This window comes from Brachionichthys hirsutus, chromosome 20, assembly GCF_040956055.1.
Source record: "Brachionichthys hirsutus isolate HB-005 chromosome 20, CSIRO-AGI_Bhir_v1, whole genome shotgun sequence".
Classification (NCBI taxonomy): Eukaryota; Metazoa; Chordata; class Actinopteri; order Lophiiformes; family Brachionichthyidae; genus Brachionichthys; species Brachionichthys hirsutus.
The window spans coordinates 186,276-205,545 of NC_090916.1; the positions used below are offsets into that span (position 1 = coordinate 186,276).

Here is a 19,270-nt window from a genome sequence, read left to right on the forward strand (position 1 = left end):
CTTTAAGTGTTCCCAGTGAAAAGTGGACGAGAACTAAGCCGTATGATTCCGGGCCAACCCGTTTGCTGTTGCATGAGCATGAACATCTGTGCACGTTGTCTGCCGCCCTCCCAAAGCATGGATTACGGATGTTTTAGTGTTTTCTGCAGCTTTGTTTCTGAGCTGGGTCCGACTCCAGCAGCAGCAGCCGTGGGTAGTGGCTCACTGTGTGGGGAGTGGCTTCTGGGCGGGGGGGGGGGGTGCTTCCATGCTTCCTGGCTGAGCTGTGTGTGTCTTGTGTCCACAGTATGGCAGGAGCCCCTTGCACTTGGCTGCTTACAAAGGCCACATCGAGGTTGTCCGTGTCCTGCTCAAAGCCGGCTGCGACTTGGACATCCAAGACGACGTGAGTACATTTACCGTTCGGTCCGTCCCCACTTTCTCACCACGCTCAGATTGTCTTCGTGATTGCTGATCTTTTTACCCCCATCTTTCTCTCCGGGGCCAGTGGACGGACCTGTCACATTTTGGCACAACTAACTGTAGTCTCATGACCTCCAATGACCTTGAGTGGGACTCTTTGGACGTTCCACTTGTGGGTTTGTCCACAGGATGCAGGTCCGTTTTCCACTCGGATCATCGTGACACGCATCTCAGGCTCTGCCAAATTCATTCTTTGTGGTCGATGAGTTCCGCAACAGGCTGCAATGCGTCCTCCACAACTGAAGAGGGCAGGAGGTGCAATCTGAAGCAGGAGGAGGAGAAGGAGGAGGGGAGAAGACAGTGGAGCAGGGCTGGGAACGCGCCTGGATCGGGGGGAGAGACGGAGGTTAGCCTAAAATCCTCTCCCCCATCCTTCCCCCCCTGGTGTCCACTCCTCCATCCACCTCTTATCAAGCCTCCCCCGCCTCCTCTTCCTCCTCCTCCCTCAGGGTAACGGTTGCTTGCTGTTCTTCCTGCTCTCTCATCACTCATCTGTGTGTTCAGCTGCCCTTTATGATAGGAGCTTTACCCTTTTCCCGGCTTCACACAACAATTGGACTAATTTAGGACGTCTGTAATATGGAGACAAATATTCCTGCCTGGTAAAGATTCTGCTAAATGTGGAGACATGCTGGCTTTACTTTAGGAACACTCTGCTCACCTCTCACATCTAAAGCAGCTACTCTGTGCAGTGAGAGGGAAAACAGAGGCCGGGGTCATGTCATCGTTGGGGGGTGGGGGGGGGGTCTCTATGTCACCATCGGATCCAGAATGCAGTCAGGAACAAATATTTCATTTTAACATTAAACCCATTTATAGATCCAAAAATCAGTTAAAAATACACAAACTCTGATTCACTTTGACTTTTCATGGTTGGTGTATAAAGATACCAAGAACAATCTAGAACCTTTTGGTGCTGATCCAGATCACCGTGTGGACGGTGTAGATCCAGTTAGGAGGAGAACGAGCTGATTTTGTGTGTATGTCGGAAAAAAAATTCTTGCACTAAAAAAAGAGAATAAAAATCAAAGTCAAAGAGAAAAAAAGCATCAGGTCTCTGAATGCAGCAGAACACGCATGAAACATGTGACTTTTTGCATCCTCCTGCATTAGTTCTTAAAGGCCGGCTGGAAAATGGTAATGCTGACTGCTAAGTCATTTAATAGCAGTGGATGCAAATGCACATTAATTTGTCTTTTATTTGCCTCATTTTCCAGAAATAAACAGGACATTTGAATACGTTTGGACAGGAAATCAACTGCTGTTGGGCAAATAATCTCATGATGTCAGACTATTCCTTTAGGTCTAAATTTGGACTTGAAAACACTGCTGTAAATCAGAGGTGTGTGTCTTTTTAACTGACCCATTCACAGTTTGCTCTTTATTATTATTTAGACTCCAGTTTTCTCCAGTTTCCACTGAGACTCCTGGATCAGCTTGATATTGAACATGGAGTTCAATCTTTTTTTCTGTAGATGGATGCCGGTTGTCTCGTTTGCGATGTGCTCATTTCTGTTGGCAGGGGGAGCAGGCGGCGTTGCACCGGGCTGCCGTGGCGGGGAACAATGATGTCATCAGTGCGCTCATCCAGGAAGGATGTGCCCTGGACAGACAGGACAAGGTGCACATTAAAAAGACACACGTGCACACATATCAGCTGGAGGGTGGGCGGTTTCAACTCCATCATAATGACATGAAAGGACCGGATTTGATGATCACAGAGAAACCAGCTTGTCTATAATCTGTTTAGTTTCACAGTGTTTAGAGTCGCTGTGTCGAGAGACATTGCCTACGTAGCCTGAATGCGTGCTGTATGCATGTTGTATACTTGTTGTATACTTGTATGCTTGTTGTATACTTGTATGCTTGTTGTATACTTGTTGTATGCTTGTTGTATACTTGTTGTATACATGTTGTATGCTTGTTGTATACTTGTTGTATGCTTGTTGTATGCTTGTTGTATACTTGTTGTATACTTGTTGTATACTTGGTGTATGCATGTTGTATGCTTGTTGTATACTTCAGTGGCGGGCGGTCAGGGCATGCAAGGCCTTCTCTGCTTGCCTAACATAACCAGAAATCAAGAATACATGATCATATTTATGATAAAATCAATTTAATTTTATGTATATATATATATATATATTCTTCACATTCATGTTATATTATATTACAGTGATGTATTTTTAGGTGAATTCAGCTAGCTTGTGTTGCCAGGCGGATTTCATAGTACCAGTGGCAAGTACTATCCGTCCGAGACCTTCAGAATCAGCGCTGCTTGCCGTCTGTGTTGTGTGAGTGAACGGGCTCGTAGAGTTGAGTTGATAGACAGTTGCGATAGCCAATCAGATCACGAGTTGGTGAAAGTAAGGCCTTCCTGCCTGTGATTGGATACTCCGTGTGAGAGGGCAGCCCTAGGCGTATTGCGTCATCAGCTAATGGCACCGGTACGGCGTGACCGACCGAAGATAAGACCACAATTATTCCTGCGCTTTTAACCCACAATGGCCGAAGGAGGGGAAAGTGTGTATTTGGTTGTGGATATTCTTGAAAGGCCATTTTCAAGACGGACCTTTACAGAGAAGCTACTAGCTTCGGCTCACGAGAGCTAGCTTCAAGCTAGCTCCGGAGCTAGCTAACCTGTCCCGGGTGGGGAAAGGATTGGTACGCCGCTTCCAGGCTTCAAACTTTTGGCTTACAGCTTCTGAGGGTCGCTGCAAATTGTTCTGCTGGGAATGCCTTTTGTTTGCAAGGGATCGATTTAATGTTTGGAGCAACACTGGATTTAGGAACTTTAAGGAAGGAGAATGGATTTTGTTTTCAAACGGGACAGCCGTTTTGGTGAGTACCAACATTTTATTTATTTAACATGATAACGAAATAAAATCAAAGATATACCGTAAATGCAATGTGTGTAAATAATGTGGTGCGCCGGTGCAGCTGTGTGATTGTAGTGGAAGTACAACACGTTGTATTGCAGTCTTTCTTATATTAAACTGCAAGTTTGCAATTTAAAGCTTCATGGACTTTAAAACGTTTTGGAAAAATAATGTTAAATTCCCTTTTATTTCTAACTCTGATAGTACCACGTATAGTGGTAAGCTTTAATTGCTGATGCAGTTTATTGATTTTTAAATGCTCCGGAAAAAATATCCTGTGTTGTACACGATTGAGGTGATGCAGCACCCAGTAGTGCGTAAGTGTGTGTTTGTACATTATTTCTAAAGCCGTGGTGTCATAAATGATGGTATTATGAGGGGTATTTATTCAACTTCACTGAAGGCCTCCACTGGTAGGAAGGAGAGGCTACAAAGCCTACCAGCTGTACGCGCTGTACCTACTGGTTTAGGACTTCACTGAAGGCCTCGGTGTAAAATGCACCGCCCGCCACTGGTATACTTGTTGTATACTTGTTGTATACTTGTTGTATGCTTGTTGTATGCTTGTTGTATACTTGTTGTATACTTGTATGCATGTTGTATGCTTGTTGTATACTTGTTGTATGCATGTTGTATACTTGTTGTATGCTTGTTGTATGCTTGTTGTATACTTGTTGTATGCATGTTGGATGCTTGTTGTATACTTGTTGTATGCTTGTTGTATGCTTGTTGTATGCTTGTATGCTTGTTGTATACATGTTGTATGCATGCTGTATACTTGTTGTATGCTTGTTGTATGCTTGTTGTATGCTTGTTGTATACTTGTTGTATACTTGCTGTATGCTTGTTGTATACTTGTATGCTTGCTGTATGCTTGTTGTATGCTTGTTGTATACTTGTTGTATGCTTGTTGTATGCTTGTTGTATGCTTGTTGTATACTTGTTGTATACTTGTTGTATGCTTGTTGTATACATGTTGTATGCATGCTGTATACTTGTTGTATGCTTGTTGTATACTTGTTGTATGCTTGTTGTATGCATGTTGGATGCTTGTTGTATGCTTGTTGTATACTTGTTGTATACTTGTTGTATGCTTGTTGTATGCTTGTTGTATGCTTGTTGTATACTTGTCGTATACTTGTTGTATGCTTGTTGTATACATGTTGTATGCATGCTGTATACTTGTTGTATGCTTGTTGTATGCATGTTGGATGCTTGTTGTATGCATGTTGGATGCTTGTTGTATGCTTGTTGTATACTTGTTGTATACTTGTTGTATACTTGTTGTATAGTTGTATGCTTGTTGTATGCTTGTTGTATGCTTGTTGTATGCTTGTTGTATACTTGTTGTATACTTGGTGTATACTTGTTGTATGCTTGTTGTATGCATGTTGGATGCTTGTTGTATGCATGTTGGATGCTTGTTGTATGCTTGTTGTATACTTGTTGTATACTTGTTGTATACTTGTTGTATAGTTGTATGCTTGTTGTATGCTTGCTGTATGCTTGTTGTATACTTGTATGCTTGTTGTATGCTTGTTGTATACTTGTTGTATACTTGCTGTATGCTTGTTGTATACTTGTATGCTTGCTGTATGCTTGTTGTATACTTGTTGTATGCTTGTTGTATACTTGTTGTATACTTGCTGTATGCTGGTTGTATACTTGTATGCTTGTTGTATACTTGTTGTATGCTTGTTGTATACTTGTTGTGTGCTTGTTGTATACTTGTTGTATACTTGCTGTATGCTTGTTGTATACTTGTATGCTTGTTGTATACTTGTTGTATGCTTGTTGTATACTTGTTGTGTGCTTGTTGTATACTTGTTGTATACTTGCTGTATGCTTGTTGTATACTTGTATGCTTGTTGTATGCTTGTTGTATGCTTGTTGTATACTTGTTGTATGCTTGTTGTATACTTGTTGTGTGCTTGTTGTATACTTGTTGTATACTTGCTGTATGCTTGTTGTATACTTGTATGCTTGTTGTATACTTGTTGTATGCTTGTTGTATACTTGTTGTGTGCTTGTTGTATACTTGTTGTATACTTGCTGTATGCTGGTTGTATACTTGTATGCTTGTTGTATACTTGTTGTGTGCTTGTTGTATACTTGTATACTTGCTGTATGCTTGTTGTATACTTGTATGCTTGTTGTATACTTGTTGTATGCTTGTTGTATACATGTTGTATGCATGCTGTATACTTGTTGTATGCTTGTTGTATACTTGTTGTATGCTTGTTGTATGCATGTTGGATGCTTGTTGTATGCTTGTTGTATACTTGTTGTATACTTGTTGTATGCTTGTTGTATGCTTGTTGTATGCTTGTTGTATACTTGTTGTATACTTGTTGTATGCTTGTTGTATACATGTTGTATGCATGCTGTATACTTGTTGTATGCTTGTTGTATGCATGTTGGATGCTTGTTGTATGCATGTTGGATGCTTGTTGTATGCTTGTTGTATACTTGTTGTATACTTGTTGTATACTTGTTGTATAGTTGTATGCTTGTTGTATGCTTGTTGTATGCTTGTTGTATGCTTGTTGTATACTTGTTGTATGCTTGTTGTATGCATGTTGGATGCTTGTTGTATGCATGTTGGATGCTTGTTGTATGCTTGTTGTATACTTGTTGTATACTTGTTGTATACTTGTTGTATAGTTGTATGCTTGTTGTATGCTTGCTGTATGCTTGTTGTATACTTGTATGCTTGTTGTATGCTTGTTGTATACTTGTTGTATACTTGCTGTATGCTTGTTGTATACTTGTATGCTTGCTGTATGCTTGTTGTATACTTGTTGTATGCTTGTTGTATACTTGTTGTATACTTGCTGTATGCTGGTTGTATACTTGTATGCTTGTTGTATACTTGTTGTATGCTTGTTGTATACTTGTTGTGTGCTTGTTGTATACTTGTTGTATACTTGCTGTATGCTTGTTGTATACTTGTATGCTTGTTGTATACTTGTTGTATGCTTGTTGTATACTTGTTGTGTGCTTGTTGTATACTTGTTGTATACTTGCTGTATGCTTGTTGTATACTTGTATGCTTGTTGTATGCTTGTTGTATGCTTGTTGTATACTTGTTGTATGCTTGTTGTATACTTGTTGTGTGCTTGTTGTATACTTGTTGTATACTTGCTGTATGCTTGTTGTATACTTGTATGCTTGTTGTATACTTGTTGTATGCTTGTTGTATACTTGTTGTGTGCTTGTTGTATACTTGTTGTATACTTGCTGTATGCTGGTTGTATACTTGTATGCTTGTTGTATACTTGTTGTATGCTTGTTGTATACTTGTTGTGTGCTTGTTGTATACTTGTATACTTGCTGTATGCTTGTTGTATACTTGTATGCTTGTTGTATACTTGTTGTATGCTTGTTGTATACTTGTTGTGTGCTTGTTGTATACTTGTTGTATACTTGCTGTATGCTTGTTGTATACTTGTATGCTTGTTGTATACTTGTTGTATGCTTGTTGTATACTTGTTGTGTGCTTGTTGTATACTTGTTGTATGCTTGTTGTATAGTTGTATGCTTGTTGTATGCTTGTCGTATGCTTGTTGTATGCTTGTTGTATGCTTGTTGTATACTTGTTGTATGCTTGTTGTATACTTGTTGTATGCTTGTTGTATACTTGTTGTATACTTGCTGTATGCTTGTTGTATACTTGTATGCTTGTTGTATACTTGTTGTATGCTTGTTGTATGCTTGTTGTATGCTTGTTGTATGCTTGTTGTATAGTTGTATGCTTGTTGTATGCTTGTTGTATGCTTGTTGTATGCTTGTTGTATACTTGTTGTATGCTTGTTGTATGCTTGTTGTATACTTGTTGTATGCTTGTTGTATGCTTGTTGTATGCTTGTTGTATGCTTGTTGTATGCTTGTTGTATACTTGTTGTATGCTTGTTGTATGCTTGTTGTATACTTGTTGTATAGTTGTATGCTTGTTGTATGCTTGTTGTATGCTTGTTGTATGCTTGTTGTATGCTTGTATGCTTGTTGTATACTTGTTGTATACTTGTTGTATGCTTGTTGTATACTTGTTGTATACTTGCTGTATGCTTGTTGTATACTTGTTGTATGCTTGTTGTATACTTGTTGTATGCTTGTTGTATGCTTGTTGTATAGTTGTATGCTTGTTGTATGCTTGTTGTATGCTTGTTGTATACTTGTTGTATGCTTGTTGTATACTTGTTGTATACTTGGTGTATACTTGTTGTATACTTGTTGTATGCTTGTTGTATACTTGTTGTATGCTTGTTGTATACTTGTTGTATACTTGCTGTATGCTTGTTGTATACTTGTATGCTTGTTGTATACTTGTTGTATGCTTGTTGTATACTTGTTGTATACTTGCTGTATGCTTGTTGTATACTTGTATGCTTGTTGTATACTTGTTGTATGCTTGTTGTATGCTTGTTGTATGCTTGTTGTATAGTTGTATGCTTGTTGTATGCTTGTTGTATGCTTGTTGTATGCTTGTTGTATACTTGTTGTGTGCTTGTTGTATACTTGTTGTATGCTTGTTGTATACTTGTTGTATAGTTGTATGCTTGTTGTATGCTTGTTGTATGCTTGTTGTATGCTTGTTGTATGCTTGTTGTATACTTGTTGTATGCTTGTTGTATGCTTGTTGTATACTTGTTGTATAGTTGTATGCTTGTTGTATGCTTGTTGTATGCTTGTTGTATGCTTGTTGTATACTTGTTGTATGCTTGTTGTATGCTTGTTGTATACTTGTTGTATAGTTGTATGCTTGTTGTATGCTTGTTGTATGCTTGTTGTATGCTTGTTGTATGCTTGTTGTATACTTGTTGTATACTTGTTGTATGCTTGTTGTATACTTGTTGTATACTTGCTGTATGCTTGTTGTATACTTGTATGCTTGTTGTATACTTGTTGTATGCTTGTTGTATACTTGTTGTATGCTTGTTGTATGCTTGTTGTATAGTTGTATGCTTGTTGTATGCTTGTTGTATGCTTGTTGTATACTTGTTGTATGCTTGTTGTATACTTGTTGTATACTTGGTGTATACTTGTTGTATACTTGTTGTATGCTTGTTGTATACTTGTTGTATGCTTGTTGTATACTTGTTGTATACTTGCTGTATGCTTGTTGTATACTTGTATGCTTGTTGTATACTTGTTGTATGCTTGTTGTATACTTGTATGCTTGTTGTATACTTGTTGTATACTTGTTGTATGCTTGTTGTATGCTTGTTGTATACTTGTTGTATGCGTGTTGTATACTTGTATGCATGTTGTATACTTGTTGTATACTTGGTGTATACTTGTTGTATGCTTGTTTTATGTGTGATGTATAGGTCACCCTATTTCTGGTAATAACACAATTGTCCTGCAGGGCGGCACCACGGCTCTGCATGAGGCGTCCTGGCACGGCTTCAGTCAGTCTGTTAAAGTGCTGGTGAAGGCCGGAGCCAATGTTCACACTAAAAACAAGGTGGGACAATTCAACCAACACGTGTTTACCATAAACAATCCCCAGAATGCTTTATTTAACTCTACAAAGCTACTCCGAACAATTCATGGAAGATTCTGAAAGAGGCCAGACGGCGTTGAAGGATGTCTTCATCTCGTAATGAGACATGAGACATGAGAACGTGCTCTGAGAGGGTGACGTCTCCTCTTGTGGTTCCAGGCTGGAAACACAGCTCTCCACCTCGCATGCCAGAACGGCCATGCTCAAAGCTCCAAGCTCCTGCTCCTGGGAGGGTCCAGGCCCGACAGCGTGAACCACGTAGGTCTCCAGCAGCCACCGTTTCAGCATTATTAAGCCCCGCCCACATCCTCAGCCCGCCCAGGAGTGGCTCGCCTACAATGACGCTTCAAAGACGGTTTCCGCTGTGGCACGTTCGGGTGGCTTGTTCTGAAAATGAATTCCTCCCGACGTGAACTCTCTCCATGCTCTCCCAGGCGGGGGACACGTGTCTGCACGTGGCGGCGCGCTACAACCACGTGGCCGTGATCCGCATCCTGCTGCGAGCGTTCTGCTCCGTGTCGGGGAAGAACCTGGTGAGGAACTGCTGCCCCGCCCGTCTGTGACGGGTTGTGCACGTGGCTGTACGCGAGTCCCGCTCAACGACACGTAAAGGCTCTGCTCCTCCCTCTCCCTGTCCGTTTCCCAGGCGGGGGACACTCCTCTTCATGTTTCATCTGCTCTGAATCATAAGAAGACGGTCCGCCTGCTGCTGGAGGCGGGAGCAGACAGCCACACGTGCAACAATGTGAGTGGCTTCCGTCTGTCCGTCCGTCCGTCCGTCCGTCTTCTACTCGGAGGACGATGACGTCTTCATCTTCACGTCGACACGCATTAAAATTGTTTTAGCAGCAAACCCATCCTTTATTAAAACGGCCGCTCTGCTGTCTAGAATTCGACCACATGATAATTAGAGTTCCCACAAAATGAGATGAGAAATATGGGTCCAGTAAAAAATGGGCTGCGTCAGGCCCGGTCCTGCAGGGTCAGAGGAACAGAACAAAGAACAGGCGACGGCATTCTCAGGTCGATCCGTATCGCGGTGTCGATCCAGGAAATTAATTTCTGCCTTGGCTTCTCAGTGTGCTTCTCAGCTAATCTCAGATCATCTCAGCTAATCTCAGCTAATCTCAGCTAATCTCAGATCATCTCAGTCTCTGTTTGAGGATGTAGGTCATCCATTATCATCTTTCAAAAGTTCTGTCGACTGTCCACCCCGAAGACTGAGTTCTAACGACCATTTAGTTCTGTCATACTCGCATTATTATTATAGCCATATATATAGTGTGTGTGCGTGTGCGTGTGCGTGTGTGTGTGTGCGTGTGTGTGCGTGTGCGTGTGCGTGTGCGTGCGTGTGTGTGCGTGTGCGTGTGCGTGTGCGTATTGCAGACTGGTCAAACGGCTTTGGACCAGGCCAGAGAACACGACAACCCAGCCGTGGCTCTTCTGCTGACCAAGGCCCCCCAGGTGAAGCCAGAACCTGCAGCATGACCTATGACCCGGCGTGTTCGGGGGTGCAGCGGTGGACAGCTAGTAGCTCACTCCTGAACACGCCCCCTATCTTCAGGATTGTGGAGAAAGATCCAGAACCTGCTGCCAAGTTACGCTTTGTTTCCTGTTCAGGTTCAGAGCTTTGTGCGTGGCAGGAGGGTGAGGAAGAGGAGGGACACGATGAAGGCTGAAGGCCGGGCTCAGTCCGTGCCCAGAGACGAGGTGCTGCCCTGTAAGGTAGAAAGACGGCCGTCCACGTCTCTGTGTTTGTCCAGCTGCAGGACGCTCTGAGCTCGCCGCTGTCTCTGCTGGACACTGTCCATGTGTGTGTCCTCCCTGTGTCCTCCCTGTGTCCTCCGTGTGTCCTCCGTGTGTCCTCCGTGTGTCCTCCGTGTGTCCTCCATGTGTCCTCCGTGCAGGACAGTGCATCTGCTGCAGAGGACTCCCAGAGCAGCGAGCGAGCCGCCTGCAAACACGCCGAGGCCATCGGGCCAAGCAGCGGGCCCAGAAGAAGCAGGAAGCAGAAAGAAAACGTAGGCCTGCAGGGGGGGGGGGGGGGGTCTCCTCTAGCTTCCTCTGTCTCTGCGCTGAAACCATCGCTGCTGCCGTTCCAGCCCGCTTTGTCCGACCCCCTCCGCCACCGAGTGAGCCGGCACGGCGACGACTTCCACAGGAGGAAGGAGAGGCTTCGTGCTGCCGTCCCTCCACACAGCTACAAAGCCTACCAGCTGTACACGCTGTACCGCAACCAGGACGGCAAGGTCATGCAGGTGAGGCCCGGGGGGGGGGGGCGGAGCTCGAGGTTCCAGCGCCGAGGCCAGCGTGCTCTGTGGGGGTGCAGAATCCAGTGCGTTCTCCAACCTTCCTTGCCTCGGCGTGCAGGCTCCTCTGAGCGGCTGCCGCTGCGACCCGCTCATCAGCAAACTGGAGAATCAGCTGCAGGCCACAAAGGAGGAGATGAGGACTGAGATCCACACCGTCCAGGACCTGCTGAACAGCAAGATGGGCCAGCTGGACCGCAAGAACCAGCACCAGGTAGGAAGAGGTCGCCTGATCGGCCCGGGTCAGGTTACTATCAGCTCATCAAAAGCTCACTCAGTTGAGAGAGTTTTTATTTGTCATACTAGTACTTGACTATTTTAAGTACTGCTCATAATAATGACTCACTTTCAGCAGATTCATATTTTAGCCTGCCATTCAGGTCCGGTCTCTCCGTAACCCGGATACGGCTCCCGTGCACCCCAACAGGATTAGATGGGGCTGAGCTGAGCTTTCTACGGAGTCCAAACCCATCAGAGAGAACCTTTGCGTCATGCTGAAACAAGAAATACACGAGTGCGTTCTGTAGCCTGGAGTTGAAGTAGCTTCTGATATACTCTGTGTACTTCCACCATCAGATCCAAGCCCTTGATAAGATGACTGTGGAGAGAGTGTCAGCAGAGAGGAGCGAGTGTCTTCAGAGGAGCAAGCAACGGGCGCAACAGGAGAGCCTGGAGACGGAGCGGAGACAGGTAACCGTAGCAACGAGCACGGCTGGCCTGGAGACGGGAGGCTGAACTCTCGTTCTGTTGGTTCTGTTGAGTGTAAAACGCTGCAGGTGCAAGGTAAAGAACGCTAACACACACACCTGCTCAGCCACGCCCCGAAAAGACTCAGAGGCAGAGTGAAAATATTTAATAGTAATATGCAGTTATGTATTGTTATCTGTGCTTTGAAAAACTCTGGCCTTTGATCTGTGACTGTCAGCATGGAGCTTCAGCTCACTTTCACCAGATGTACTGCGTACTCGTGTGAGTATTTAGGTATCCGGAGCACGTGACCCACCTCGGACCCTCGAACCTTCATTCTCTTTAACATGAATATCCTGGTAGATACAAGTCAGAGCTGAGTCTCGTTCTATCGGGGCTTCTCAGCCCGTCGTTTCTGGGAGCGCTTAGATCTATAGATCCCCCCCCACCTAGAATCTATAGATCTATAGATCTATAGATCTAAGCGCTCCCAGATACTGAATGCAAAGACCAGCAGAGCTCCAGACCCACAGCGCCTGGAAATCAGGATGACAATGAGTTAGTTCAGCAGCAGCCACTTCTCTCCAGTCGTACATGATATACTCGTACATGATATACTCGTACATGATATACTCGTACGTGATATACTCGTACATGATATACTCGTACATGATATACTCGTACATGATATACTCGTACATGATATACTCGTACATGATATACTCGTACATGATATACTCGTACATGATATACTCGTACATGATATACTCGTACATGATATACTCGTACATGATATACTCGTACGTGATATACTCGTACGTGATATACTCGTACATGATATACTCGTACATGATATACTCGTACATGATATACTCGTACATGATATACTCGTACATGATATACTCGTACATGATATACTCGTACGTGATATACTCGTACGTGATATACTCGTACATGATATACTCGTACATGATATACTCGTACGTGATATACTCGTACATGATATACTCGTACGTGATATACTCGTACATGATATACTCGTCCCAAATGACACCATACCTGAATGTCAGCGTTCGTCCTGCGCTGTTGAAGCAGGAAGCGATCCAGGAGTCCTACGGGCAGGACCAGCGCGTCCCGAGCAGCCTCTGCTCCTCTGCATCAGGACTGTTGCGTCTGCTCTTCACGCAGGCGTCCCTGGTCAGCGAGCTGAAGAGCTGGTGTCTCTCAAAGCTGCAACACATGGAGCTTCGCCTCACAGCCGAGCCCAGCGGCCCCCGGCTGCAGCGCTCCTCCTCGGTGCCCGAGGGCCTGGAGCACGCTGATGGAGCAGGGGTCACGGTGCGTCCTGGTGACCGGGGAGGCCTGGACTCAGAGGGGCGCTCAGCCAATGTGGAGAGCTCTCCTGGTAAGGCCTCGACAGACCCCCCCCCCCCCCCAGCAGGTCTGCGTCACGTTGCAACGAGTGAGGAACATTTCTGAATTTCTTTTGAACATGTAACAGATGTCGACAAGGGGGTCGGTGTCAAAAGCCCCCTCTCATCGGGACAGGTGGTTCGACCAAAAGAGCGGCCCGTGATGTGCACCGACACCCAGAGGAAAACCCAAGCCCCGCAGGATGCCGACATGGCGACGCGTGCAGGAAGTGCAGTCAGGAATCACAGGTCCACCAGCCTGCCTCCAGCCCCAAGGGGGCGCTGCAGCAGCCGGACCGAGGACGGGCTCAGAGATCCTGCCAGGGGGCCGCACAGAGGGAAGCACCGTAGGAGACATCTGCGGGGCAGGACCCGGTCCAGAGAGGCCACAGGGGTCCGGACCCTGGAGGTCTTTGGGGAACGGTCCTCTGCTCCGGAGGGGGGCGAGGCGCACGCTCGGGAGGTGACCCAGCACTTCTTTGAAGCGGTGTCAACGCAGATGGAGCGCTGGTACGAGAGGAAGGCGCAGGAGGCGCGCTGGCAAGCCAATCAGAGGGCTCGGGCCGAGAGAGCAGCGCTGGTGGAGCGAATCACGGACCTGGAGGACGAGCTGCGCCTGCTGAGGACCAACCGGCACGACGAGTCCTAACAGCCCAGACTCGGACCCCTGCGGCTCGGCCTGACTGGAGGGATTTCTCTGCAGTGATGAGGCAGCTTTAAATTGCCCCCCCTTTAATGCCCCCACACACACACACACAATCCATACCTGCACAATGTTCGTCCAATATACTGAAAGTCTTTGTGAGTAGAGTGAAAGTCTGATTAGCATCAGTCATAGATAGCATCGCAGCCTCGTAGGGGTCGCCAGTTTCAGCAGGTCAGGTCACCGGGGTCGCCAGTTTCAGCAGGTCAGGTCACCGGGGTCGCCAGTTTCAGCAGGTCAGGTCACCGGGGTCGCCAGTTTCAGCAGGTCAGGTCACCGGGGTCGCCAGTTTCAGCAGGTCAGGTCACCGGGGTCGCCAGTTTCAGCAGGTTAGGTCACCGGGGTCGCCAGTTTCAGCAGGTTAGGTCACCGGGGTCGCCAGTTTCAGCAGGTTAGGTCACCGGGGTCGCCAGTTTCAGCAGGTTAGGTCACCGGGGTCGCCAGTTTCAGCAGGTTGGGTCACCGGGGTCGCCAGTTTCAGCAGGTTAGGTCACCGGGGTCGCCAGTTTCAGCAGGTCAGGCCACCGGGGTCGTCAGTTTCAGCAGGTCAGGTCACCGGGGTCGCCAGTTTCAGCAGGTTAGGTCACCGGGGTCGTCAGTTTCAGCAGGTTAGGCCACCGGGGTCGTCAGTTTCAGCAGGTCAGGTCACCGGGGTCGCCAGTTTCAGCAGGTTAGGTCACCGGGGTCGCCAGTTTCAGCAGGTCAGGTCACCGGGGTCGCCAGTTTCAGCAGGTTAGGTCACCGGGGTCGTCAGTTTCAGCAGGTTAGGTCACCGGGGTCGCCAGTTTCAGCAGATTCGGCTGCCGGGGAGAACACGAAAACGCTGCAATGGAAGGAGTCGAACCTGGAACCTTCTGGAAGCTGCACAACCACGCCACCCTCTGATAGTTTGTTTAACATATTGAAGTGTTTTGTGATTGGCTGATTGGTAGGGACACTGAAGTATGTCCATAGAACCCTTTTAGACCTTTTCAGTGTTTATAACAATACTTAATATAGTTGGGTTGATATTACTTCACTTGTCATTGAAATGAAGGCATTTGAAAAGCTTTTTCTATATTTTTATTTTAGAATCCTTACTAATTATTTTTTACAATTTTATTTAACAGAATTCTCGTTGGCTTTCATGTTCTCATTGATCTGTTCGTGTCCTATTTTAACTGGTTAGGTTTTCAGATTCACCGTTACAGCTAATCTGTCCACGCTTTCTCTAATGTCTGCAACCCGACAACAAAAACTAAAAACATTGCTTCATTTGCGTTAACATTAACTCCTGGATGACCAAGAACTTCCTGTTATTAAATCTAAATAAGACTGAAGAGCCCAAAACATCTCAGAAATATTTGTTCAATTCATTTTTATTTCTACAGCGCCAGATCAGAACAGGAAGTCATCTGAGGGCACGTTACAGGAGTAGCAGGGAAACAGAACCCAACTAGACCCACAAGAGCAAGCACTTTGGGGACATCAATAATAATACACCCTGGACCCCCCAGAGACATCAATAATAATACACTCTGGACCCCCCAGAGACATCAATAATAATACACCCTGGACCCCCCAGAGACATCAATAATAATACACTCTGGACCCCCCAGAGACATCAATAATAATACACTCTGGACCCCCCAGAGACATCAATAATAATACACTCTGGACCCCCCAGAGACATCAATAATAATACACTCTGGACCCCCCCAGAGACATCAATAATAATACACTCTGGACCCCCCAGAGACATCAATAATAATGCACTCTGGACCCCCCAGAGACATCAATAATAATACACCCTGGACCCCCCAGAGACATCAATAATAATACACTCTGGACCCCCCAGAGACAATAATAATACACTCTGGACCCCCCAGAGACATCAATAATAATACACTCTGGACCCCCCAGAGACATCAATAATAATACACTCTGGACCCCCCAGAGACATCAATAATAATACACTCTGGACCCCCCAGAGACATCAATAATAATACACTCTGGACCCCCCAGAGACATCAATAATAATGCACTCTGGACCCCCCAGAGACATCAATAATAATACACTCTGGACCCCCCAGAGACATCAATAATAATACACTCTGGACCCCCCCAGGCATCCACAGCGGTGATTTTAATATGTACACGTCATGCTCTGCAGAACGTTCCTCGCAGCTCGGTTCCTGCCCGGAGAACAAAGAGCCTCGTTGCCGTCTGTCTTGCTGCAGCACAGGGGTCGTAGAATGCTGCCCCCCCCCCCGCGTCCACGGAGGTCAACTCCCAGCCAGAGCCAGAGCCTTCCTCAGCTCCTCCAGGTGGTTGCTAGCCTGCGTGAGCATCATGCGGACGGCATCCTGGGAGGACAGAGACAGGAGCCACAGCGGGGGGACGAATATACAAAGAATGCGTTTAAAAACACAAAACAAGCTGGTTTACTGGAGCTGGTTCCAGCTTCCAATCACAGACCGTCTTCACTGACGGCTAGTCGCTAGTTTCATTGACCCGGGACCAGCTCCGTGGCCGTGTAGCTGGTACCTGGTCTGTGGCGTTCCTGTTCCTCTTGAACTCCTCCCTGGCCCAGTCTCTGAGGTATTTCCTGTCCCCCTCCTCTGGTACCTGCCGTATCGTCCGCAGCATGTTCCTGTAAATCCCCAAAACCTTCCGTCTCTGCAAAAACTGACACAGAACTCACGGTTTAGAGAGGGGCCAAAGTAATCGATTACTTTACAAACCCTTTATTCTAATTGAGTGATTGACGAAATAATACTTACTCGCATGTTTAGTTACTACCTATTACTATACTATTTAGTTACTTAATTTAACAACGAAAAGATTAAAAAACTAACACATTTTGAGATTTCTAAAAATAAAATCACGCATTGTCCGTTCTGTCTAGCCATCAGGTGAAATGTGTGTCCAGCTGGGACCAGCCACACCTGCACAGATGTTGCTGTCTGAAAACAGCTGCAAAGGCAAAACATGGGCAACAGAAATAGGCGTAACAGAAATTCACTTGGGAGTATTTCCTTATTGTGACTCGTTATTATTCTATTATTAATTTGACGGCCTCGTCTTCAAGAACATAAATGAATGTTTTACGTGTCCATCGTGTTGTTAGACTGTAACCTGCAAATCATCAGAATGAATCAGCAACAACGCCGTCAGAATTATAAATGAACAGAATGTATTACGCATTCATTATTAACTTCAGTTATTAATTCATTATTAATGATGACGTTAGCATTTTATTGTCCTGTAAGCACAGCCACATAAACAACAACAACACGTTCTCGTTGCTGTGCTCTCAAACCGAGAATGGGACACTCTGGGGACACTCCGGGGACACGCCCCGTCTCCCCAGGTGTTGACAGCATGGTGCACAATCCTGACGTCAGGAAGTTGCTGTACGCGCAATACAGGAATGCATTCAAGCTAGTAGCAATGAAGGGTAATCGAGCTATGGCTTGACGTCATACAGACCTAGCATCACAAGCTAGTAGCAATGAAGGGTAATCGAGCTATGGCTTGACGTCATACAGACCTAGCATCACAAGCTAGTAGCAGTGAAGGGTAATCGAGCTATGGTTTGACGTCATACAGACCTAGCATCACAAGCTAATAGCAATGAAGGGTAACTGAGTTATGGCTTGACGTCATACAGACCTAGCATCACAAGCTAGTAGCAGTGAAGGGTAATCGAGCTATGGTTTGACGTCATACAGACCTAGCATCACAAGCTAATAGCAATGAAGGGTAACTGAGTTATGGCTTGACGTCATACAGACCTAGCATCACAAGCTAGTAGCAGTGAAGGGTAATCGAGTTATGGTTTGACGTCATACAGACCTAGCATCACAAGCTAGTAGCAGTGAAGGGTAATCGAGTTATGGTTTGACGTCATACAGACCTAGCATCACAAGCTAGTAGCAGTGAAGGGTAATCGAGTTATGGTTTGACGTCATACAGACCTAGCATCACAAGCTAGTAGCAGTGAAGGGTAATCGAGTTATGGTTTGACGTCATACAGACCTAGCATCACAAGCTAGTAGCAGTGAAGGGTAATTGAGCTATGGCTTGACGTCATACAGACCTAGCATCACAAGCTAGTAGCAATGAAGTGTAATCGAGCTATGGTTTGACGTCATACAGACCTAGCATCACAAGCTAATAGCAGTGAAGGGTAATTGAGCTATGGCTTGACGTCATACAGACCTAGCATCACAAGCTAGTAGCAATGAAGTGTAATCGAGCTATGGTTTGACGTCATACAGACCTAGCATCACAAGCTAATAGCGCGACAGAAGCCGCGTCCGCCCGCCAGTCCGCAGTTTCTTCACGAACTCACGAGCACTTGCCTGTTTCAGAGAAAGCGCCGCAGGCGTCAACCTTGAAACAGCCATTGTTGACGGCTCGTGCAATAAAGAGGGGCGGAGCCCTAAACCGGTGACCTGAAGTACTCCGTCTGTGATTGGCTGACGCGAACATTACCCCAACAAATCACAGTCAACGTTCCTAGATTTAACCAATCAGAACAGTGTGGAGCTGGTGATGACGTTGCAGCGTTTTAAACTAACTTTATTGAAAACGTGCAACTGCACAAATATTTCTGAACTGTACGCCCCCTAGTGGAGTTTGCCGTTTTAACGGTATAAATGTAAATAGATTAATAGATACTCTATGCATGATGCATCTATTTACCTTTTGTATCTATTTACATTTTTGTGTACCGCTACACCACTAGCGACCCCGCTGAGGGGGGGCCGAGGTTGTTTATCCGTCCGTCTGTCCATTAGTACGATAACTCAAAACGCTCAGGACGGATTTGGATGAACGTTCCAGGAAATGTTGGGAATACTACCAGGAACATTTGATCACATTTTGGTGATGATCCAGAAGAGATCCTGGATTCTGGATCAGTTTGAAATGCACGTTAACGTTGCAGTCAATGGAGCTTCAATGGAAATGTCTTCCTCAATATCTCAATTTATTATTGATCGATGTTTAAGGAATGCGACACAATCGTATAGAGTGGGTGTCTCTATCCCACCACCGAAGTTCATCTGGATCTGATCCGGATTGCAGATCTTAGAGATTTCTCCAAAAACGGGGGTACACGGGGTTTCCCATATCAGCTTTCTTTACACACTTACTTGATGTTTATGTTTAGCCGAGAGAGAGCGAGAGAGAGAGAGAGAGAGAGAGAGACTGTCTGCTCTGAACCCTGTTCTTAATTTGCCATTGCAATGTCACAACGGCCCCAAAAATTCACCTTTGAGGGGGGCAGAAACGGAGATAGTCATCACGACTCTCCCCGGATCAAC

At 45.4% G+C, this 19,270-nt stretch overlaps 2 protein-coding genes across 2 annotated transcripts; one reads left to right on the forward strand and one right to left on the reverse strand.

The window, feature by feature from the left end:
• Window positions 1-529: 529 nt before the first annotated feature.
• ankrd6b (ankyrin repeat domain 6b) lies at window positions 530-14,002 on the forward strand. The gene is given in 13 exon segments (XM_068753827.1): window positions 530-808; window positions 1,985-2,083; window positions 8,710-8,808; window positions 9,007-9,105; window positions 9,282-9,380; window positions 9,494-9,592; window positions 10,234-10,311; window positions 10,468-10,572; window positions 10,755-10,868; window positions 10,950-11,105; window positions 11,218-11,370; window positions 11,733-11,846; window positions 13,032-14,002. Coding segments are annotated over 13 exon segments (2,367 nt in total). The 3' UTR covers window positions 13,905-14,002.
• A 1,861-nt stretch (window positions 14,003-15,863) lies between these two features.
• lyrm2 (LYR motif containing 2) lies at window positions 15,864-18,349 on the reverse strand. The gene is made up of 3 exons (XM_068753847.1): window positions 18,305-18,349; window positions 16,485-16,625; window positions 15,864-16,303 (listed from the first exon to the last, which is right to left on the reverse strand). Exons 1-3 carry the CDS (start codon window positions 18,347-18,349, stop codon window positions 16,223-16,225), a joined length of 267 nt encoding a protein of 88 aa, XP_068609948.1. The 3' UTR covers window positions 15,864-16,222.
• Window positions 18,350-19,270: the final 921 nt, after the last annotated feature.